Below are 24,798 nucleotides of genomic sequence, written 5' to 3' on the forward strand. Positions count from 1 at the left end.
CTGAGCGGACTGGAACCTGACGTGGTCTCTGCTGTTGTAGACCATCCACGTTGAGGTTGAACGTGTTGTTCGTTCTACTCACCACAGTTATAAAGAATCACCGTAGCCTTTCTGTCAGCTCCAACCAGTCTGGCCTTTTCTCTCTCATCAACAAGCTGTCTCCGTCCTCAGAGCTGCTTTTTCACAGGGTGGTTTTTGTTTTTAGTTCCATTCTGAGTAGAAACTCTAGAGACTGTTGTGTGTGAAAAGATCAGCAGTTTCAGAAACACACTGGCCAACTTTAGGCGAAAGTACCATCAGAGCAGTATAAAAATATTCCATCAGGTGCTAGGATACAGTTTAAGGACCTCCTGTCATCCTGGAGCCAATTAAAAAAAAAAAAAAGGATTGGAGAGCATGTAAATTAATTTTGGGATGATAGTTGGAAAAAAAATAGTAATGTTACAATAACTGTCAGAGTGGTAATGGCATCACAAGAAAATGCACAGCAGACCCTGACCTCTGACCTCGCAACAGGCGCAGTTCCAATGAGTCAACTCAATGACACAAGCTTGTAAGACATAAATGTTGACATTACCACTTAACATTTGACTGTTTGATGTTCACTTACACTAGCTTTCTCGCTAACAAGTCAGCAGCTAATGTTTGCATTGACCAGCTCCTCCACCGTAGACACACATGCTAGCTAACTCAGTAACATTAGAGATGTTTGAACTTTATGTCCCAAGACAATTTGACTTCAGCTGACCATCAAGTAAGTTAGCAAGGCAACAGCTGCTCTAGGTGTGTGTGTGTGTGTGTGTTGTGTGTGTGTGTGTGTGTGTGTGTGTGAGAGAGAGAGAGAGAGAGAGAGAGTAACAGACACAAACTGGTCTCCACCTGCTTTCAGTCCACTCAGTTTCTGCTAACTGTCACATCACACACCCATTTTCTCACACAGTGAAGAACCACTTCAGAACTGGTAAGACCGCAGCGTGAAAAGAGGACACTGACAGAGTTTAGATAAGTCATGGTGAAAATAGTTTAGAGCCCCGAGGAGTCACGGGTGTAAACTGTAACAGTGTGTTCTGTTTTATGAACCTTTTACATCTTTTTTCTGTGGCAGCATTTTTTCCACTCTGAGAGAAAAAGTCTTGGTTTCTTACTATAAACTTTTAAAGCCTCTGAAATACACACTGATTTCATACTGTCCTTTCTCCACATTCCTTAAGGGGACAAATATGTTGTAAGTCTTTCTTAATTCGTCTCTCTTTCCCTCCCCTGCTGTGGGGGAACAGGGTCTTCTGCCTTCGTTAAAGGGTCAGTTCACCCAAATCCCAAATTAAAAAAACATGAAGCCATGTCCCTTTGTGTAGTTCTATTTGTGGACCAAGAGATGGCGCCCAAGTCATACAGAGCATCCCACATGGCTCTACACAGAGGGCAGCACCTAGCTAATGCAAGGTTTACTACTGTATATAAGCATGTGTTGGCACCTGGACTCATTTAAATCCTCATAAGGAAGTCAGAGGATTATTAAGGCGGGAGTGTGTGAGTAACAGGAGATGTTATGCTTATGTTGGACTGAAATGAATATCGGGAATATCATGTGGCTATTGTTATCATTTGTTTTCCTCGTTGCCTTGCGTTGAGTCTTGAACTGCCACCTACCTCTTTGACCTTTTGACCCCACTACATTCATTGCTTACTTACACACCCACACAGCGAGAGTTAAACAAGGCTTATCATTAACTGTCTACACTTTGGATTAGGGAGTGTTTTCTGACCTACATGATGCTTAAATCTGACTGCAGATCAGCGCAGTGACTTAAATTGGACCCAAATGTCAAAATCCCAGAAGTAGGTTGTTGGATGTTTAGTAGATCGGATGTTTTGGACTTGGGTTTCCACAGAGCAGGGCAGAAGAAAATGCTGTAAATTACAGACTTATCTGGAGGCAAAGCTCAGGTCTGTGCCATTGTCACATTGTGTCTGAAAGCCCCATTGACCTGATGCATGTTGGACTTAAAACAGTGCATGCTGGGTAGAAATTTTGCCCCCCTTTTTTTCCCGGTGCTGCAGAACTTGCAGAACATGACATCAGAACCTCGCAGGTGTGTCGTGGCTGCAGGTTTCTGAGTCAGCGCCCTGCAGCTGCTCTGTTCAGGCTGCACCAACTGGGAACCACCTCTGTGACAACAGAACTTTGCTCTAACTGGCTTAAGGCTTCACTGACATGCATGTTAAAGACTCATTTAGAGACCCTGGAGGTTTCACTGCAGCATTACACTGCATGTTCCATACTCACATAGAAAGAGTGACACCTTTTAATTTGTTTTTGGTTTTTTTTATTCCTCTGTTTATTGAAGAGAGCAGCTCTCTCTTTTTCAGAATCCTCCTGATCCTCCTGACACAGCACCTCCTGCCCCATGACAGGGCAGACATTATGACCTTTCTTAGCAGGAAAAGCACAGATGTTACTAATACCATTAACAATGGTTCCTTTCTATTCATGAGTCCCAGTAAAATGTGACAGTGGGCGAGCATGTACAGGACCAGGACCCTGAAACCAAAACAGCTGAGTGGAATTCACTGAGTTTAATTTAGTTTTTTTCCACCTGTGTTTTTCCTGTTGTGATCTGTTGATCTGAAAATGTCTTGTGTTAAAATATATTGTGGTTAAATTGCATGTAGTCTAACGTACATTGTGCAGAGAGAAAAAAAATATCTAAGAAATGTTAGGTCTCTCTTTTGCCTTCTTTCTCATCACTTAGAGTTATATATTGAACTCCTTCAGAGTCCCTGTCAGAGCAGCAGCCATAGCTTGTTAAATGAAGTGACTTTTTTTTTCACAGCGGACTTTTTGATATGTTGTAGCACAGGTTTAATTACACTGTTAATGACTGCAGGTCTGTCTGTCGGCTCCAGGGTTCTGGTGCTGTTCATGCTGGATCATTGATGCGGCTCACTGGGACACTTACATGGACTTAATGTCATTAGGCACAGTTGTTCTTCTCCTGCTACAACAGGTTATAATGCTGTAAAAAAAAAAAAGTGTTTTTCAGGTTATGAATAACCATCACGTTTGGTGAATCCTGGCTCGGAGCATGACAGGTAAGGCTGCTTTTTTATTCAGTTATCGGAGAATCTGAGCACCATCTGGAGCTTTAAGAATGGGATGGTAATGGAGGTGAATGTGACTGTGAAAGCAGCGGGGGTTATTTTCTGTAAATAAGACTACATTTCCTGTTTCACAGCTGACACTGGGATTTCCACACAGCCATCAGTCTTCATGGCTGAATTCCATCTTTTTATCTCTTGGCCTGTCTCTGATGGATGGAAGGTGAGGAAACTGCTCTCTTTCTCTGCCAGAGGCAAATCTCTCAGATCTATGGCCTAGTTTAAGATAAGGCTTTGAACTTGGCACCGTACAACATTAAATTACACCATACAGTGTGTTGCATTACTGCATACAAGGACCTGCTGTGTCTTACTGAGGCACCTAGTAATCATTACTTTCACCCACCTCTGTTGGTGACGAGCAGGAAGTACAGAGGCACTGAAAGGTCAGAGAGAGGCCAGAGGTTGTTACAACAAATACTGTTATATATTCGTATTACAGATGTCCTTAGGTACTGGACTCTGTTACTGTGATGGTGCATTAATCATGTCAGGTAGCTCTGTGGCACCTGGTATGGTGGGACAAATTACAATTTTATCATTCTTATTAGTACGTGGAGTCCAGTGATGTTGCGTCCATTTAAAATAAATCATCCTGCTTAGTTACATCCAGAAGACTTCTTTAGTACTGATGTCTCCTCATCAGGCTTGTAGCATCTCTAGCATCTTACCATCTGAAATCAAGAGCTTGTGCACATCCCTGTTCAGACAGAGTGAGAGTCAGAGAGAAAGAAGTAGGGCAAAGTGACTAATCCTCGAATCAGCAGCCTATAATCTGTGAGCCCGACACAGCCCCTGGCTGCATGGACAGTCTCACGGCTTTTGGCTCCAGCTGTTTGATGGCTGGATTAAGAGGTCAAGTGGGATCAGTCAGAAATGATGCTCTGCCTGTTGCACAGCGTGGTAGGCCTAATAACATCCAGTTACTGTAACATATTCTGTAGGGGCCCCCGTGCAGAGCCTGGTCAAGCCCTTTATACTTCACTGGAGACTGTGTGAGGTCAGAGGGGGAGACAGGGTGTAACGGTGTGAGGAGGGGGGTGATGGCATGAGATGATTAGCAGAACACAGACGTGTTGATTTAGAATTTGTTGGTGATATATTCTTCTTATTGTCAGCTAATCCCATGAAGGACCAAACCCAACAATGAACTGATCCAACTAACACATGTTGTCTCTACATCCAGAGATGTATCTTATTCCTCTGTGCCACAGACACTGTTGTCCAAAAACCATTTGTTTTACCCGTCCTGCTGCTGGAAACACTTACTACAGCTTAGAACACCATTTCCTCCTGTCTGAATACTGTTTGTTGAAAACTGCAGTGCAGAGCTGTTGGAGGAAATCACTCAACATTTACTGAAAATTAAACAGATCTGTGCGGTTATTTCAAAGAGTGAAATCTTCAGTAGGAACCAGTGGGCCACACACAGTCTCCCCCATTAACCAGTTTAACACTTTGGAAGGACATGTCAGGCTATTAAGACCAGCTGAGGAAGCCCAGCACCCTATCTATAACACAAGGAACAACAACACAAAATATGAGTTTGTTAGAATTGTCAACTTCTTGAACAGTAACCACAGTAACAGTAGACAAGAGTGCAGTAAGAGAGCAAAATTCTTATTTAACCATTTTTAGTCGGAGGTTGAGATCATTAAAAATGACCCTTGTGCATGGTAACATTTTGATTTTATTTATTTATTTTCCAGCACAAAAATTGGTGAGACCAAAACTGAGCTAAGAGGAGAGTGAATATTAGTTCTTTGACTTAGTAGGTGGCCAGAGACATGGTTCCTAATGAATGATGTCTCTCTGTGCCTGATGGGCACCTGCCTGCTCACTCATTTGTTAATTTACCAAGGTGATAATATGTCTATGTTCTGTTTACAGCTTGTTCTGCTGCCTCAAAGAGACCGGGAAACAAATAATAAAAAATTTTCTTTAATTAATTAATGCTTCTTTAAGTAAAAGTAACAACACCAGAAAAATATTCTGTTGCAAATTATAGTCATGCGTACAATATTTAATTCAAGTAAAAGAACAGAAGTTTGATCAGCTTTATACATGAGTAAATGTTCGTATGCAAATGATCATGCAGAATGACTCCTGTGTTATATCATCACTTATAGCTGTAGTGGTAGTGGAGGTGGAGGAGGAGGAGGAGGAGGAGGAGGGAAGGGAAGGGAAGCATGGCGTTTCCGTAGTGTAGTGGTTATCACGTTCGCCTAACACGCGAAAGGTCCCCGGTTCGAAACCGGGCGGAAACATTATTGCTCTGTATATGACAATTAAATTCTGAATCCACTGTTGTGTTACTGTCACTGACATGTAAACATTGAGTGGAGTAAATCTATTTCCTTCTCACATGTACCGTTTTGCGAAATATCTTGCCCTGTACTTAATGATGTGGCTAAAGTTAAAAAATATTTCCAGCCCTTATTTCCATGTGTAGTTACAGTAAGTAAAAGTCTTAAAATGGCTGTTGTTACTGTAAGTGTTTATTTAACCAGTCACCAGTCAGCACCGTGCTTTTCTCTACAGGAACAGAAGAACAAAGGCCCATCAGAACAGATAGATCTTCTGTTCCAGTTGTAGTGGTAGTGGAGGAGGAGGAGGAACAGGGAGAACAGAGTTTCCGTAGTGTAGTGGTTATCACGTTCGCCTCACACGCGAAAGGTCCCCGGTTCGAAACTGGGCGGAAACATTATTGCTCTGTATATTCAAGATTCAAGAGTCTTTATTGTCACTATGCGAGCATAACGAAGTTTTGCAGAGAATCCCGGCTTAAAGGCACACATATAAATAACACAAATACTTAAAAAAGAACACTTATATAAAATATAAACACACAGTAAGTAAAGTAAAGTAATAAAGTGCAGCTTAGTGCAGTCCAGTGTATGGAATGCTGTCAGTGTTGATTGTCTTCTGTGTGGTTGTCACCAGGGGTGTGTGTGTGTGTGTGTGTGTGTGTGTGTGTGTGTGTGTGTGTGTGTGTGTCTGTCTGTCTGTCTGTCTGTCTGTCTGTCTGTCTGTCTGTCTGGGTGTGAGTGTGTGTGTGTGTGAGAAGGTGGGTGTATGTGGCCGGAGGGCGGAGGGTGCCTGTGTAAGGGTTCTATAGGGGGATAGATGTGAGTGTTTCACTGCGGGGAGTTTGTGCTCGTTTTAATGTTCCTGTACCGCTTTCCTGATGGAAGCGGTACAAACAGTGAGTTGCCTGGGTGGGTGGGATCTGTCGCAATGCGTCTGGCCCTTTTCTGGTCTCGGGCAGTGTACACTGAGTCCAGATCTGGTAGGCGACAGCCTACAATCCCCTGTGCTGTCCTCACCACCCGGGCTAAGTCCTTCCTGTCCTGTGCTGTGCAGCTGCCATACCACACTGTCACACTGAGACACAGGATGCTTTCGATAGTGGCCCTGTAAAAGTTTGTGAGCAGCTGAGAAGACAGTCCAGTCTGCTTCAGCTTCCTGAGAAAGAAGAGCCGTTGTTGGGCCTTTTTCACCAGATGTGAAGTGTTCACAGACCACGAGAGGTCAGAGGAAATGTGGATGCCCAGGAACTTTATGCTGTCCACACGCTCCACCGCCTCCCCATGTATGCAGAGAGGAGCGTGTTCAGTCTTCCTGGACCTCCTATAGTCCACTATGACCTCCTTGGTCTTGCTGATGTTCAGGATGAGGTTATTCCTATTACACCACTGTGTCAGATTCTGGACCTCTTCTCTGCAGTGGGTCTCATCATTGTTGGATATGAGACCCACCACGGTGGTGTCGTCCGCAAACTTCACAACCATGTTTGTGGGGTGGATGGCAGAGCAGTTGTGTGTGAAGAGTGTGAAGAGGGCAGGGCTGAGCACACAACCTTGCGGTGTGCCAGTGTTGAGGATCAGTGGGGCAGATGTAGACTCTCCTATCCTCACCACCTGGGGCCTGTTGGTGGGGAAGTCACTGATCCAGGAGCAGAACGGTGTTGACAAACCCAGGTTATGGAGCTTCAGGGCCAGCATGTCCGGGGGAATAGGTTAAAGGCTGAGCTGAAGTCCACAGATAGCATCCTAACATAGGTGTTAGGATGCTGCAGGTGAGTCAGGGCCGTGTGAAGTGCTAACGAGACAGCATCCTCCGTAGAACGGTTCTCCCAGTAGGCAAACTGGAGGCTGTCCAGGCCAGTGGGGATGGCGTCCTTGATGTACTTTAGGAGGATCCTCTCCAAGCACTTCATGATGACTGGAGTCAGAGCGATGGAGGACATATAGGGACCATGGAAAGCTGCATGGACAGCTTGAAAATGTCCAGAAAAACTCCTGCCAGTTGCTCAGCGCATGACTTCAGGGTACGACCTGACAGCTTGTCTGGACCTGCAGCCTTGTTGATGTTGATCCTCCTCATTGCGGAGGTCACTTGGTGCAGCTGCAGGACGAGAGGCTGATGCTGCACCTCTGGCTGAGGTAGATGTACAGTCCTTCTGCAGCCTGAGCGTGAGCCTGAAGCGTGCAAAGAAACTGTTTAAGGTGTCAGGCAGAGTGGGGTCATGGCCGACCTGTTGGTCGCTGCGCTTGTAATCCATGATGGTCCTGATATCTTTCCACATGTTGTGTGGGTTGTTGTCATTGACGTGCTCCTCAATGCGCTGCTTGTACCTGTGTTTCGCTACCTGGATGCCCTTTTTCAGATCTTTCCGGGCCCTGCTGTAAGCCAGCCTATCTCCTGATCTATAGGCTGCATCCCGGGCTTTTAGCAGGGTCCACAAGATCAGCGTCTGCTTTGAACACACCCCATTCTGTTTGCTCAAAGCAGTCCTGTAAGGCTGAGGAAGCCTCCTCAGTCCAAACCTTAAATCTTGAATCCACTGTTGTGTTATTGTCACTGACATGTAAACATTGAGTGGAGTAAATCTATTTCCTTCTCAAATGTACCGTTTTGCGAAATATCTTGCCCTGTACTTAATGATGTGGCTAAAGTTAAAAAATATTTCCAGCCCTTATTTCCATGTGTAGTTACAGTAAGTAAAAGTCTTAAAATGGCTGTTGTTACTGTAAGTGTTTATTTAACCCTGTCACCAGTCAGCACCGTGCTTTTCTCTACAGGAACAGAAGAACAAAGGCCCATCAGAACAGATAGATCTTCCATGTGATCACTAACGTAATGAGCACAAAGACAAAAGAATTAAAAACACGGTGCTGCCTCAGACTATTTTTAGTTCCTTCCTCCAAGGCACTAAAATGTGGAAAGGAGGGGTAGGAGAAGTCTGCCACCTCGTAGCCAATTATATGGATACACCTAATTGCAACTGCCATTCCCAGAATAGCACACACACACACACACTCTCACTCTCCTTGTGATCATGTTAAAGAACAACCTAATGCTTTTGAAACACTTCCCGTCAAGCTCGACTGGTTCACCCACATCGCTCCTGACGGGGCAAGTTCCTCTCTGACTGAGGAAGTGTTGTTGTTGCTGTGAGACCAGTTAGACCCACAGTGACCTACACTTACCCTCGACAGGCCTCTGATAGGCCTCTGGTGTCGTGCTGGTACAGCAGCATGATACTGGAGTTACAGCACAGAAATGGAAAATACATACCTGCAGTAGAGCAGCAAAACAGTCTCATCACAAGGTCCATTTTATCAGCTGCCCTGGAGCTTTTGATCATATCTTCAGCAAATGGAGTTTGCCCAGTTTATGGATCTGATTGAAAATACTGAAATATACTGTAACAGTTAATATTATTATATATTTGTATATATTCAAGATATTGCTCACACACTAAAAATCACTGGGTCAAAAATGACATAGTGCTTCACACAGGTTGTCCACCAGGAGGCACTGACAAGCTTGTTTTCATCACAGCCCACTGCTGGCTAAGCTGACTATGCGATTAAAAATGTTAAGTTACACAGATCTCCAGGGCGACCCCTTATCATTCACCAAACAGTATCTCTACCAACATCCCATCCTTTCTAAATTGCTAGCGTTGTGTTTAGGGAAGGTTTTATTAAATCAGATTCATATGGATCAGACAGGTTTTATTGGGACACTCCTCATTTGACAGCATGAGACGGTTCTTTAACTGAACGTATTGTGTGAGGCTCGGAGTCCATCCAGTCACTGCTGTTACCTCAGATGCTGGAAAAGGATTTGATTCAGTCGTGTTGAGTGGAACTTTGTTTTTGAGATACAGAGTCCCACTGCTTGTATTTACAACAGCATGGAGGTGCAAACCCCCAAGGACCAAACCTAAAATCCATCAGGGACCACCTGATTCTTTAAATTTCTACAAATCAATCATTTCATTAATGCAGAACATGGAGAGAATGTATTGCTGTTTTCATTTCCAACTGGATGGTTCGGTTGGTGAAAAAATCAGAGTTAATGAGGCTGATCTTCAATATTTATACCGATGTGATGAAGCTAATAGGCCATGAAGAAGTTAACACACGTAGAAAATGGATGAAGGCTGCTGGGAAAGAATATGTGTTATCAGTCAAAGGTTTCTGTTCAACATTAAATATAAGGCATTACAATATAATCTGATCTATAGAGTATATTTGATACCACAGGGGATTCACTTAACAAGCACAAAGTCCTCCCTGATATATCTAAGATGGAAAGTAGAGGTGGGATATTTTATTTGTTTTTGTGGAAACTTTGTCCACAGTCACTGGAGTAAATATACTTTTGGGAGCTGGTTTGTTTCTTTCAGGGAACATATGTCAAAGCTCGCAGCTCTTACCAGTAATATCAAAAATGTTTCTAAGAACAACAGAAATAGCAGCCAAGGAATGTATTGCAGTGTTCTGGACAGCAATCCCCCCTGTGTATCAGTGTGGTTTGATGAGTTGTTACCTTGTGTTTCTTATGAAAAAATGATTTGGGGAAATGAATGAATGGATGGATGAATTTGAGCTTTTTTTTGTATTCTCCTGTGTTTTGGGGAGGGTGTTTATATATTGATATATTTATCTACATGTGTTGTTGGATAAACTGGGAAATTGACTGAATGTGAGTTATTGTGAGGGGGAATGATACGTGGTGTTTTGGAGGGATTTTTGTTTTGGCTCCAGGCGACAATAACCCCTGCTAACACAACGAAGAATATATTAGTCAAAGCAGCTTCGTGTAGTTACCTGTGAAGCAGTTCAACTACAGATAGAGTGCAGTAAATAGCAGCTTGTTTAGCAGAGGTTAAACACCAACACTGGTACCTGTTGCTTTAAGTGATGTGATGCCAGAAACTGGAGAAGGTTACTTTTGCTCATCAAGACTCAGCTTGACTTGTAGTAGTGATGTGACTTTCCCAGTAGGACCTGAGTAAAAACACCTTATCTTCTGCTTTAATGATATAACCTGTTCTTATATCTTTGTCTTACTGTTTTATTATTCAAGTAAGAAGCGAACAGGTGTGTCCATTCAGTTATTTTTCCACTCCCTGCACCTTTTTCCCCCCAAATTTTAGGTCATTTCTATGGCATTTGCTTTTAAACTGCACAAAAATAAAATTCCAGCTCAACTGACTTGGCTTTAAACCGAAACACTCATAAGCAGCTCTGGTGAAATCTATCAGGTTGATCGCAGAAATCATGAAGATATTTCCAGAATCTGATCTCACGTACTGCGGGTTACAAACTAGGATCATCCAGATTTTTAAACTGGTGTTTCTGCTAATGAAAACATTACAGGTGCTTCCGTCCTCCTCTGTATCCTGCAATCCAACTGACCCACTTCTGTTTTCTCTTCTCTGTGCTTGTTATTTATCGTGATCACAGGTTACAACTCTTGAGTCTCACATGTTGTCCCACGCAGCAGAACCTCAGAGTGACGGACCGGACGACCCGCCTCCATCCCACCGCAACCGTCCAATGAGGCTGCAGAGCGGGGACGAGCCTTCAGCAGCAGCCTCTTATTTCTCACTACAGTAACCCTGGCACACACACTGGCAGTCATGTGACGGTCATATAGTACAACTCAGTGAGCGCTCAGTCCAGTCGTATTCTGCTGCTGCTGAATGGCGTGTCTCAAGGGCAAACGCTGCTCCGGTAATAGACTCCTGCAACGGATAAAAACCATCCACCCCGCACCGTTTGCTTTGGGAATGTATTTGCTCTGAGGGAACACGGTAAGTGTGTGTGTGTGTGTGGGGGGGGGGTCATGTTCTCTGTTAATGGGTTCGGGGCTGCAGGGTGCGCGTCTGTCTGCGCGGTGCCATATGCTGCAGCAGGCTGGACGAAAACATGTTTACGTTGAGAGCGGAGACGCGCGCCAACTCATGCGTTATGCAGCGCGGAGGGGACGGGCAGGAAAACACTGCACACGCAGCCTGTTGTGCATCACAATCTTCGGATTTGTGCTCTGCGGCAGTTTTAACAAGCGGATGGAAATGAATGGATTTTTAACTTTTGGTCTCCTGCTTGCAGCGGCGCATCAGAGGGGATTTATAAGCTCTCTGATCCACGCTGCCTGCGAGATCTGACTGCATGAGGCAGATCACGGTTATGTAATTATTATTATACAAATATCAAAGATGAAATTTTGTCGAGTTGCAGTTGTCAACATGAGCATGTGCAATGCATAGAAATGTGCCCCGCAAAGCGCTTGTTGGACTATAATAACTCTATATAATGACTGATGTGTAAAATATTCGGCCTCCCAGCTTCAGAGGCTGCGATGTGACTGATTTACTGCACTTTAATTGTCCCGTAAACAAGCAGAGCAGGTGATTTATGTGTGCAGCGGAGGAGCGCACACTGCTGCCGACTGCCCCATGCGGTGTTCTCTGATAATAATGTTGACAGTTTTTTTTTTTCCTTTCCTCTGGCTGGGTTTACTCTCGGTCACTGAGACCACGCAGGGGCCCCTGGAAAGGGAGCAGGAGATAGAGGCGGGAGGGTGGATGAAGGGGGGGAAGTGAGTGTGACCGACGCTCCCTGTTTAAGGAAAATAACCTGTTTGTGAAGTCTGTTGTGGGACATTTAACTCACTTTATCATTATTTTTTTTCACCTGAAACAACTGTGGCCTACTGATCTTTGTCATAAACCTGTGGCTTAATACTTAAACTGGCCCCAATAAAAGGAGATAAACTTGTCGAAAAACAATCTCATTACAATAACAAGGTGATTAAAAAGCATGAAGTTAAGCAATATTAGAAAATAGCCATAAAGAGTGATAAAATCCCTACTGCTACCATAGAGGATGACAAAGTACCATGAGGTCAATATGTGAAGACTCTATAAGAAAGTAATAGGTAACTAATACCATAGAAAATGCAAATATCATCACAAACAAATCTGACTTGTTCATGGCTGTTTTACAGAAGCTCTCTCTGCCGCTCCACAGACAGAGTGTACTCTATACAGTCTCCATAAATACTGTGTTGTACTGATGCCACAGGAGATAAAAAAGTAACCAAGCACAGTAATGACTTCAGTTTATATGGGAATACTGTAGTGATGGAATGTGAAAACAATGCATATATTTTATGTGAATCTTTTAAGTTTTACAGATGTGGTTCTGTGCAGTGAACATAAAGTATACTTGTATGGTGGATGTTTTCTCTTCATAATGATGATTGCGGTGATATGTGGTGACACAGCTGAGGATGGAGGGTCCCAACGAGCTGGATAATTCTGAGAAGTCACAAGATAATTAGAGATAGAAAACAAGAAGACAAAACATACAAAAGTAAGCTGGGCAAAATATTCTTAACTCAAGGTCCACTTTCTGGATTTATTTTGGGGCTCTCTCATGGCTTTTATCGGCAGATATATGACTTTTTTTCTTTACCGTCAAGATTGAACCCCCAAGCTCAGATATATTATGATATATATTATTAATATGTGCTTTTATTTTTTTGAAATACAGGGGAGTTTTCAGGACTATAAAAACTTGGTAAAAGGAATCACTGAGAAGGGAACATTGCTATTTGGTTGAACTGTTCATAGCTCATAGAAATCTGTGTTGAGTGATTACAGGTGGGGATTATTTAGGTGTGAAGGGTCAAGCAATGAGGTTTGGAACCACTGCAGTAAAAATACTGTTTAAGTTCAAAATAAATGATACAGTCCTCCTGTAAAAAACAATCCTGTAGGCTGTCCATGCAAGCAGCTGCAGTTTATTGTTGTTTTATTGTTAGGCGACCTCTAGCGGCTGGAGTAAGTATGACAGGAACAAAGGAGGAAGTGAGGTGAGGCAGTATATTAAGCAAGAAAGTCCATGGTTGGAGGAAGAGGTTTTGGGGTGGATGGATGGGTCAACAAAACACAGGACTTTATCTACGTGTGTCCTTAAGGACGAACTTATTCTCAACCAAACCACAATCCACCTTAAATCTAACCAAGTAGTTTTTGTACCTAAAACTAACCAAACTGTAACCGTTCCACAACCTTCACCATGTGTTTCTTATTGTTACCACGGTGATGAATCTCTAGTACACTCCTATGGGTCACATTATTGTTACCATGACGACAAAGGTTTGGTATGCCTGCTGCTGGAATGCGCCTATGGGTTGTAGCCAAGGGTAGGGCCAGACGGCCTATATGGTCATTGAATTTGGAGAACTGGAACAAACATATTGGCAGAGTAACTCCTTTGTGTTATGTAATAAATGATTAAGTTATTTTTTTCACTGTGTATGTCGTCAGTGACATTTTGATGTGGCTGCTCCTAAATGATAGCAGCACTCAGCTATCAGCTTGGAAGTCTAAAGTGCTTCTGCAGAGTTTTAGGTTTTTCACAGACTGTGACTAACATCTCATACAGACTGACAAATGGATAAGAAAACATGGAACCTTATCATGGTTTTCAAGGGAGATTATATAATCATTTAATGTTCTTTCTTCCATCAGACCATATCATTCTGAATATGAGCAGTTGGCCCATGTGGGATTAAGATTAACAGACTTCTTTTTTTTCTGTTTAGACACACTGTATCCTGACTGGAGACCTTGGATTGCAAGAGTGTTTCCCCAACACTTACTTTTCCCAGTCTGAGAAAGAATGCCAGGTGTTTCACTTCTCACCGGAGTGGGAAGTGTGACCTTGGTGACCTGGGTTTGTTTGGCCTGACTTTCCCAGCCGCACAAGGAATAATTCTCTTACAAATCATTCTAAACACAGACTCTGAGTCCAACAAGAGACAAAGGTTTGGCACTAGCCAGGGATGGTAGATAACTTCCCAGTGAGTGAGGAGTCCTTTCTTCCTTACAGTGGCTCTCCACCGGCCTACCAGCTGTCTGACATGGTGACAGACCTGGGCTCATACCAGGTGATGCCATCACCACTTTCAGAGGACGACCTGAGTGAATCGTCCAGCCCTCGTTCCTGCTCCAGCCCAGACTCCCAGGTGCTGAGCTCCAGCTATGGCAGCAACTCCAGTGCTGAGAGCCAGGATAGCATCCTGGACCACCTGCTGTCCCAGGCCTCTTTAGGAGGTGCCAGCAGTGTCCTGGCAGGGTCTGTGGCACCTGCACCATTATCCACTTTCCTCTGGGACTCACGAAAAGATGAGCCCTCCAAACGTGACCCCATAAAGGAGGAAAATTTTGATTTCCTCAACTGGTCCAATGTGGAGACAGAGGAGCAACTTGGAGGGTCATTTCAGCCCACTCTGGAAGAGATCGAAGAATTCTTGGAGGAGAATATGGAGGTGGTGACAATGAAGCAGGAGATCCGAGAAAGTTGCCCAGGGTTGGGAGTGGGACTGGAGGAAGCTCTTGGTTTAGAAGTTGGTGTCGAGTGGTCCGCGGAGACCTCCTCTGAGCGGAAGCTAGAGCCAGAGGCCAAGTATTCAGACCAAACTGTCCCCACCGCCAGCACTGCCGACCTGGCCACTGCTACCCCCAGTGAGACCAAAGCTACATTAGTTAACCCCACACATGTATCCAGCACAGGGGCCAAGAATGCATCAGTAAACAAACCTTCATCCGCTGACAGTGGCACTAGCGGAATGCCAGTTATCCTACAGATTCAGCCTCTTCAGATCAAGCAGGAGCCCACAGTAGCGCCTCTTACCCCAGTAGTCCAGCCCCCACAGCCTCCCCCAGCCTCAGACATCAAAATTGCACAGCTACTAGTCAACATCCAAGGTCAGACCTTTGCCCTGGTGCCCCATATCCTGCCCTCCCCCAACCTTAACATCTCTTCCAAGTTTGTACGCATTGCTCCTGTCCCCATTGCAGCCAAGCCTCTTGGGCTTGGGGATACCTCAGGCAGCCAGGGATCAGGGATTCTTAGTGGAAGTCAAAAGTTCCAGAAGAATCCAGTGGCGGATCTTATAAAAATGCACAAATGCACTTTTCCTGGCTGCACCAAGATTTACACCAAGAGCAGCCACCTGAAGGCCCACCTGAGGAGACACACAGGGGAAAAGCCTTTCGCCTGCAACTGGCAGGGCTGTGGATGGAGGTGAGCACTGGGAAAATTACTATTCACTGCAGCCTTTTGTATTTATGTGCTTGTTATTTTAGAAGATTAGACGAAGAGATTGACTCCTTTTTATGACTGGTTACATAAAACTTGTTTAAAGATTTGTTTATTTGTAGGTCTGAGCAATAACAGCACACTCTATCGTGCATCTGGATGTTGTAAAAGGACTTAACCCCCATTTGTTAGTGTGTCCTATCTGCAGCAGCAATTATATGTCAGTGGGACATGGTCTGTGTGCTGTGCGCGGTGTCATGTTGCTCAGTGGAACCATGTGCTGTGCAGATTTTAATTGACACTTGAACTGACCTGTTTCTTTGAGAGTAATCTATTAGCACTGGCAAGAGGGCTTAGAGGGTCTCCAGAGCCAGACCCCCCGCACCCTCCAAAGTTCCAAGCAACTTAAAATGAGAGACGCGGCTTGTCAACATGAATGTCATTATTCATAATAGAGTCCATTACAATGGGAACACAACTTTACTGTGTCTGTTTGTGGGATGCCAGCAGTAGACTTCAACTGTGAGACAGGAAGTATACAGTTGTTCAAGGAACTGTATTAGAAAAACCAAGCAAAAACGCTCATCCTGTTTTCTTTTCTCTAAGCTCTGCAGCTGAAGCGCTCTTAATGGCTGTCATGCAGCCTCCTAAGTGTTAATTGCAATGATGTGAGGTGGAGGGTTTGCTGCACAGTCACACTTCTTGTCAGACAGTGAGATATCTGGGATGTGCAAGAATAGCTGGGGTGTCTTTTTTTTTTTTTTTACAGATGTAAACTAAATCTGGGACAGAGCATGTGGGCTGGAGTCACGTGGGCACAACATGGGCACCTCCTGTTGAGACTCAGCAGCTGTGCAGTTGCTGGGGCAGTATGAGTGTGTGTGTGTGTATGCGTACTGGTGTATGCTAAGTATAAAACAGCAAGATCTAATTTGGAACCTGCTGTGTGTAATGGAGAAAGGCGGAGAGAGAGCTTGGATGTCTTCATCAGTGAGACAGTTTCTTTGCTCATTAAAGTGAAGTGTCTTGAGCTGCCAGAGTTGAGCGGACTGTTCCTGAGGACATCAGGTCAGCCAGTGAGACTGACTCAACTGTAAAATGAGCACAAACACATCATTTTTGTAGCGTGAATATGAAACAGCCAATGTCATCAAAGCTTAAACTGTTTCACTGAATTGACATGGGCATGTTCAGTCGTGACGCCCTCACTGTCTAAGAGTCACAGGCTAACAGGTGACTTCATATTTTTTTTTGTTATGGTAATGTTATTTCAGGAAATTGCATTTTAATATTCAGCAAACAGCTTTAAATCATCCATAATTTTGACACCTCTGCTGTCAAAAAAAATAAAAAAAATCCATGTGCTGTGTTCGGCATGGCTTACAAGTTTAATATGTTTTGCTTTAACAAAGAGAACAATAGAAACTTAATCTACTGATTGGACAACAGCAGTTGTGTAGTGGTGCCTTGGTAGGTGGGTATACTATAGCTTCAATGGACCTAACCCTCTGACCCCCCTGCACTTAAATGTATCTGTTGCTATAAGGTAAATCCCACAGAGGGGGGTGTATACCATACACCTGAATATATGCACCACCACACCTTTGGGCAACAGGGTGTCTGTCTGTAACTGTGGATTTTTTAATTTGAAGAGATCATCACAGAACAAACTGTTCTTTTTTTCCTCCCACATTGAATGACTGAGTGACTGACTGCATTACTGCATCACTGAGTTATGAGTGGGTTTCCGCCAGTAGGAAAGAAGGAGAGGAAGTTAGCTACCTTCACAAGGTGGCTAAACAGGACGTGGAAATATTAAACAGAATTTAATATTTATATACATACATTGAAAAGATATATCAACAAATTAAAAATTACTTTTCTGCTCTTTCCTCAATTGTTAAATGCCAACACTGATGCAGTTTTTATCCACCTTTAACATGACAACATTCATTCTATACCTGTATTATATATGATCTATTTAACTGTATTTAACGGAATTAGATCATCTTTTTATCCGTGTTGTGTATGCTTTTTATCACAATGTAATATGTCTTAACTATTATACATATTGTATTATTCTTATTCATTTTGGATGTCTAACGACATCAGGCAAAGGGACTTCCCAGGAAAACCAGAGCTGAATCGAGGGCAGCTGGACTTGGTTGTAGGTCTTGAAGACTTTTCACCTCATCCAAGAGGCTTCTTCGGTTTTGAACTAAAAAAGCTTCCTGAGCTTATTATTTAATTGCACTTTATTTTCATTTTATGAAGTTATATTGAATAGCTGTTCTAAGCATCAACACACACTCAGTTCAAGGACTCGCCACTGTGCACGATACATGATGTGTGCACTTTTCATGTTCTTTGCATGTGTGCAGTGATCTATGTATATGTTATGCTAATATTTACTTGTGCATAAACACATTAATCAAGCCGTCATGTATTTTTGCCTCTACCTGCTAGAGCTTGCAGAGATCAGTATTGGAGGAGCCTGGTCTTTTAAACATTCAATCATTTATAAACCCTCCTTTTACATGCAGGTACTGACCGATCCTTAATATCCCATAAAAGCTTTGTGTTGGTCCATTTGACTATAGAACCAACCTGGCAACCTGCCACCTGTTCTTGTAATACTGCACAAGTGTGTCCTAATACATGTGGGGAGCTGCAGAAATTTGTGTGGTAGAAATCCAGGCTGTGTGTTCCAACTAACAAAGGGCTCTTGTCTGTACACAAAAGGCAGGATCTAGTTTGGATGGAAGTGCGTGTGTGCGCTCGTGTGTGTGTGTGTGTGTGTGTGTGTGTGTGTGTGTGTGTGTGTGTGTGTGTGTGTAACTCACTGTATGTGATGGGGTAAATGAGGGGGCTGACCATCAGAAAAAAGAGGTTAGGAAACGTCTAAGAGATGCGAGCGAATGGAGTAAGCAACAGAGAGTAACTGAGATCTTTAGTTTTGCACACAATCACTTGAAGGGAACAGCAGTGAGGAAGTGAAGTGAACAAACACACAGTGTTGAATAGTAACCATGACTGTGGTCTAGGAACGTCCAGGCTGCCATGCTGCATAAAAGGGAAGAGAGGGATTAGTTAAGGTTCCTCATATAAACTGGGAGGAACAGGGAGGGATTGGCTGGATGGAAAGATGAACTGACTGTGATACTGTATAGTTAAATGTATAACAATGTCAGCCCAGACTCAACTCAATTTACAAAGCAAAGACTCGTCCACAAAGATTAAATACCAAAGCTCCAGTTCTCAGTGTACTAAACTGCTTCACTAAATAGCAAATACTTTGATAAATGCTATTAAGATTCAGGTTTCTAACAATTAGCAACTGTTAGTGTTTTTGTAATATGGCAGGAAGATTCATAAACTTTGAAAAAGGCTGGATTTAGCCTTGTATGGACCCTTGGAGAAAAAATTACTATTGGTTCCCTATTGACCCCATCCCCTCTGCATTTATTTTAGAACCGTGTATAACATAATATAAACTAAAATAAATAAACCTAGATTTTGACACAGGGCCCCTCTACAAATTTCCAAGAACCAAATGAAACCTGAAGCTTGTGTGGGGCCCCTAACTTTAACCAATTGATTGTTGACCCTTGAGTATAGCTGATGTAGCCATGTGTGTTTTTAATGTCAGTTAGCAACAACTCACCCATTCTTGTTCTGTGAAGTGATGTTTTTGTGTTACAGCATCCAAAAAGAAAAAAGACTTTGACATTATAGTACATTATTCTTGTTGCAGTTGTGATGACGCTGGGATAGATCATAAGCAAAGATTGTTCTAAGAGGACTTTGCTCTTTGAATTGTTTTTTGAGCACCGCCTTTATCATTTAGGTTATTATAAACCATAGTTACCTGTTACTAGTTAGTGTTACCACCACCATGTTTCTCACATCTACCAAGGGTAAATACATCAGTTCATCTGCAGCACCACAATTTCATGCCAGCAATCCATGCTGCATTTGAGCTGAGCTGTTGTTGACAATTATGGTCAGTTTGAGAAAACAACAATTAGCAGCTAACGTTAATTACTAGGAATGTCCAGATGTTGGTGCCATATGTTTTATCATCTTTGTAGTACAAAAGTGCTGCAATGCTACAGTAACTTTGCTAACCTTCCTTTACGCAGACCAGCTCTGTAACTTTACAGCAACAGATCCTGAGTAACACTTGACCAGTTTTTAGATAATTAGATAAATGACCACTATGTATTTCTTCCTCCAACCTTACTCTTCTTCTTTGTGTTTAATGGCAGATTAGGCATCATTTGGCACATTAGTACCACCCAATGTATAAAGTCCTTCCATATAACGGATCTGGCTCTCCTTGCTCCACTCATGCTCAGCGGTTTAGTTGCTCGACTCGAATTTGTTGTTAAAATCACTCCTGTTCCTTTCCTTAAAAATCACAAATTTTACAGCGAAGGAAGCCAAGACAAAAAGTTTGTGTGACAGAAGGCATGAGTGACATGAAATCGTGAGATTTGGCTTGATTGCGTGAATCTTATGCTCAGTGCGTGAGAGTTAACCGCCCTGAGTGAAGCCCTTATGGATGTTTTTTAATGTGAAGAAATGTGCTGCTGTTATTCAAGTAGTTATTCAAACTTTAGCTCACATGCAATGAAAACAAATCCCTTTAATAGAGAGACAACAGCTTCAAATTGGTGCAGTTGGGACTAAAAGTGGATAAAACATGATGAATCCTGTCACTGTTTGCTCCCTCTCATAGCAACAGATCCAAACCAGATGCTGGAATGTCAGACTTCAGAATAGCAGCAATAGTGTTGCTGTTTACACAATGAGACCATCTATACAAAATACGTAGAACAATTTGAAGATCAAATTTGGATGCGCACAGTTTCCTGGAAGACGGTGCAATTTTTGAAACGTTGTTAAGCCAATGGCATGTTTTGTTTTCAAGAATGGTACAGTAAATATATCCTGTGATATTTTTGTTGGGTCCATTGGGATCCCAGTCCCTTTGAGTCCTTCTGGTTAGTTACTTGTTTCAAAGGACTAGTAAGCATGGGGGTAGGTGTTTTGGGTGCTATTGGAATGGTGTTATTGGTAAGGTCTCCCTGTATTAACTGCTCTCCCATGCTGCATGTATGTTAATGATGGTATTGCTGCAGCAGGTTTACGCTAGCCTTAGCTGTAAACGTGCTGTATATGACAGAGAGTAAAACAGGTTTTTACTGCAGCTCCTTAAGTGTTGCTTAAGTACAGTGTATGATTGTATCAATTCATTATCTCAGAAGAGAGGTCAGAAGAGCAACATGTGGGATGCAGAGCGTGGCTGGGGACAGTCACTTTCAGAGAACTAGGTTGCTGGGAAGAAGCCCCCAGAGCTGTCATCCCCGTGGCTCCAGCCAAGTAGTGTTTGTCTCGTATGCCAACCCTGCTGCGATGTTTTGCTTGTCCAAATGAGTTACAGACAAGTTGTAGCATCAACTTGGGAGGCTCATGACAGATAATTATGCTGTTAAATCGGCTCGGTTAGAAACGGCCACCGCAGCCATTGTGTACATGTTGGGAAAAACAGGGAAGTTGCCAGAACCGAATACCAAATAACAGTGTGAGGGCGGTGGAAAGATGAAGGTTTCTTCACATGTCTCTTATTGCATCATGCATCGGTAATTGTCAAGTTCGGTGCTGTAAAATATCTTTAGTGCAGAAACACAGCAATGTTTTCTCTAAAGATAAATGCTTTGTCACATCTAGTTGTTTGTTCAAAGAAGCCAAGACGAATAGTTTCCTTACAAACAGAACAACAGTTTGTCTCAGCAGGTTGGGAACTGAAACTACCGAGTCAGATAAACAAATCAATAAATCGTCAGCGTATATATTCACAAGGCTTACAACATTACCACATTGGACACCATGAATACCTGGAAGTCCTATTGCAAGAGGTTCTATAGAAATATCAAAAAGAAGGGGAGAAAGGATTGCCCCCGCCTCATGCTATGTTAGCTATGTAGCTAAAACTGTGGAGATTTTTCTGCAACGGTGAGAATAGAAGATACTGTATCAGAATGCATTATTTTACCCCCTCTATAAAGCCCAGCTCCAGCCCCCTGGCCCTCTGGAGCCACAATATGAGCTCCTTCTCTTTCTAGAAGTGGACCTGGGCAATAGTGGTGCAGGGCTTGGTTGCAAGGTCTGGTGTGTTGATGACCAACAAGACTTTAAGTCAATCTCTGGGAAGTTTCAGAATTAGGGCCTTGACAAATTCTGCTGGTTTACTCCATCAATAGATTCCGCCTCCTCCAGCAGTTCTTTTTGAGAGCTTTGTACGTGAATTTTGTCATGTTGACTCATCAGATTTGTGACTCAAGTTCACATGTCTGACCTTCTCAGTTTGTGTTTATCAAATATAAAACATCTCTTGTTCATCTTTCTCGCAGGTTTTCACGGTCGGATGAGCTGTCTCGACACCGGCGGTCCCACTCGGGGGTCAAGCCCTACCAGTGTCCTGTATGTGAGAAGAAGTTTGCTCGCAGCGACCACCTGTCAAAACACATCAAAGTCCACCGTTTTCCACGAAGCAGCCGGACAGTTCGCTCAGCAAACTGACGCCCTGCTCATATCACTGGGATTACTGGGAATGCTGGGATGACTCTCATACAGACATAAGCCACAAGAGCAAGGTGGTAGTGTGAACGTATGGGTGTGTGCGCACATTTTTGGGCCTTCGTCAAGTCGAATGAATATGTGAGTGGAATAACGCCTTGCTTTTTATTTCATCTGTCTGTGATTGTTCTAATTTATTGTACAAAAGTAAGCCAACACAGATAACACCCTGTCTGTAATTAGCTGAAGGTTGTTGTTGCTGTTGGCGCTTTGGTATGTTGTACTCCTTATGTTTGTTCTGTCCTTATCTCATGCCTCAGCAGAAGATAAGATAAACGTATTTTCATTCAGTCTGGATTATGTGATAGGTCTGGTTATAGCCTTGCGTGTCCATTCTACCTGGATAAAAACAACTGCCTTTTATCTTCCTGAAAGCTGCCAATGTCTTGCACATTCCTCGTCTTATGCAATGTTGAAGAAGTTTGACTGAAGTTCGCTGGGATCCTCATTCGCTACTATCAGATAACCGCTCTTCCTGAGGTCCACAGGCCTGTGATGGTCCTCTGATAGCTTTGTCCTACTTTTTGCTGCCTTGCACCACAGTTCATTGACTGAAAAGGTGGATAATGTATTTGTCATTCAACTTGGTGTTGATGGACAGGGAAAGAACTGTAGTACTACATAGACATGAACTACTGATTGCATAAGAAAGTAAAGGTAATCTCACAATAAGCTTCCAGGACTCTTCTCACATTTTTACAGCAACTGTGTAAATCTGCTGAGACTCAAGAAGGAGAACGACAGAGCAACACGAGAAATGCAAAAGTGAAACACAACTAAAAGGTTAAGCGCACAGTGATTGTTAAATCAGCCTTCTTATCAGTGTTAAGTGGTCTTTGTTGTTGTTTTATTAAGCTATCATATGTACCCACTTGCTGGTATTTTTATCACTTTTCTGGCCTTATTGTACCATGGAGCCAAATAGTTTTGGAAATCAGGCTTTTCAGTCATCCATGTGTCCATCAGGTGTTAAGTGACTGTTCAAAAGATGTCATAAAATGGCCCACGTCATTCTGTGCATATCCACGGAACTGAATGTCTCAGTGTGCTATTATTATTTGAAGTTTTATTTTGCTGACGACTTAACACAAAAGCTGCCTCAACTCTGCTTTATCTGTTACTGGAGACGCCCTGGCAGCCTTTAACCTCAGCTGGCAGTTACGTTACTTTGAGGTGACATCAATGGACACACTACACACCATGGTGCTGAACTACCAGGAGGATTCTGGGAAATGTAGTAACAACATCCTCTTTGAGGCCATGACACTCTTTGTAATGCCCTAATTGCTCTCAGACATTGTTTGCTGCGTGCACCATGCCCCGCTGTGAATATGTAGGGGTGTGGCGATGCCGTCCATGGGTAATTCATGTATGTAAAGTGATAACATGCAGGGGCACACGACATTGTACATCATTCCTCTCATTCAGTTTTTGAATTTTTAATGCTTGTGTGAACACAGGTGTTTTATTGCATCCTCTGACTGTATGTAAATTTGCAGGAGCGTGCATCACTGCATCCAGGAAAGACACAGAGACTATTCTGATGCCATATCTTAAAACAAATCAGTGGTTGTGAAGATTTCTAGTTTCAACCTAAATGTGTACATAACTTAACATTTCAGTACATATGAATATATTATATATATTTTTCTTTGTTCTATTCAAGATGCATTTACAAATAAAACTGAAAAGAAACAAACCTGTCTGCATTGTCTTTCATGAGTACTTTCAGACCAGTGAACTCAGTGGTGTAATATTTTGCAAAGAGGTCAATCTCTCACCCTGCCACCCCTGCTTCATCATCCTTGTTTATTAGACTAAGTTTATTAGTCTTTGCTTGCTCCAGAGGTGACACAATAAGGCTCAGCATACAATACACAACCCAGCCAAGAAAAAAAGTAAGTAAGTACGCTTTTCATGTTAATGTTCATTCATTTTCATGTTCATGTTAAAAAACATTATGTATTTCACTATTGGGAAGTCATGATTATCCCTCTCCAATCCCTGTTTAACAAAACAACTTCAGCTCCAGATCCACTTAAGAGCTTTCGAACGTATCACACAGTCCTCATCACTTTGCTCAGTTGCCATGGAAGTGGAGATGGTCAAACAGAATGTGAAGCTCTGACTTGGCAGGAATCAGCTCCTTGTCTGTTTTACACTTTCCAAGTTTTGCTCAGGAGCCAAAATCACATTAGCAGAAAGATGTGACTGACTGTTCATACATTACTCAGGTTTCTCCAGTTGTTCTGTTGTTCAGGAGAATAAATGGGCATCTAATGCCTTGTTGATCTAGTGTCATGTTCCCTACTGTTTAAATACATGGTGATTGTACTGTATCAATATAACATCACACATGGCGAAATTGTCGTCTGTGACTTTTGATTATAACTCTGCCTGACACCACATACACTGTTTAACCAGGGCTGGTCCTCCCTGGTGAGCCAGTATAACTACTGATAACACACTGACATCACTTTAGATGAATTCATCAGTGGACATGGTTTTCACTGACGCACACATAAGAGCCAGAATTTGTTGCTGCATCTAATGTGGCAAATGCAAGAAGTTGCAGACTCAGCCT

At 42.9% G+C, this 24,798-nt stretch overlaps 1 protein-coding gene and 2 non-coding genes across 4 annotated transcripts; all 3 read left to right on the forward strand.

Annotated features, from left to right (window-relative positions):
• Positions 1 to 5,353: 5,353 nt before the first annotated feature.
• trnav-aac lies at positions 5,354 to 5,426 on the forward strand. The gene has a single exon. It is a non-coding gene; the product is annotated as a tRNA-Val (tRNA).
• Positions 5,427 to 5,790: 364 nt separating this feature from the next.
• trnav-cac lies at positions 5,791 to 5,863 on the forward strand. Its single transcript has one exon. It is a non-coding gene; the product is annotated as a tRNA-Val (tRNA).
• A 5,274-nt stretch (positions 5,864 to 11,137) lies between these two features.
• On the forward strand, positions 11,138 to 23,899 carry LOC121179796 (Krueppel-like factor 15). Of its 2 annotated transcripts, none has more exons than XM_041034837.1 (3): positions 11,138 to 11,272; positions 14,074 to 15,557; positions 21,989 to 23,899. In XM_041034837.1, the coding sequence occupies exons 2-3, from the start codon at positions 14,314 to 14,316 to the stop codon at positions 22,155 to 22,157; spliced, it is 1,413 nt and encodes a 470-aa protein (XP_040890771.1). In that variant the 5' UTR covers positions 11,138 to 11,272; positions 14,074 to 14,313; the 3' UTR covers positions 22,158 to 23,899. The 2 variants fall into 2 exon arrangements, with proteins under 2 accessions (XP_040890771.1, XP_040890772.1); XM_041034838.1 differs by lacking the exon at positions 11,138 to 11,272 and adding an exon at positions 12,749 to 12,836.
• The last annotated feature ends 899 nt before the right edge of the window (positions 23,900 to 24,798 follow it).

This window comes from Toxotes jaculatrix, chromosome 3 (genome assembly GCF_017976425.1).
Source record: "Toxotes jaculatrix isolate fToxJac2 chromosome 3, fToxJac2.pri, whole genome shotgun sequence".
In the NCBI taxonomy this organism is placed as follows: Eukaryota; Metazoa; Chordata; class Actinopteri; family Toxotidae; genus Toxotes; species Toxotes jaculatrix.

Excerpts from the sequence above, each read along its gene's own strand:
- LOC121179796 (XM_041034837.1), top strand. The coding sequence starts at position 14,314 with ATGGTAGATAACTTCCCAGTGAGTGAGGAGTCCTTTCTTCCTTACAGT. Across the intron at positions 15,558-21,988 it reads TGGCAGGGCTGTGGATGGAG|GTTTTCACGGTCGGATGAGC; the intron begins GTGAGCACTGGG and ends TCTTTCTCGCAG.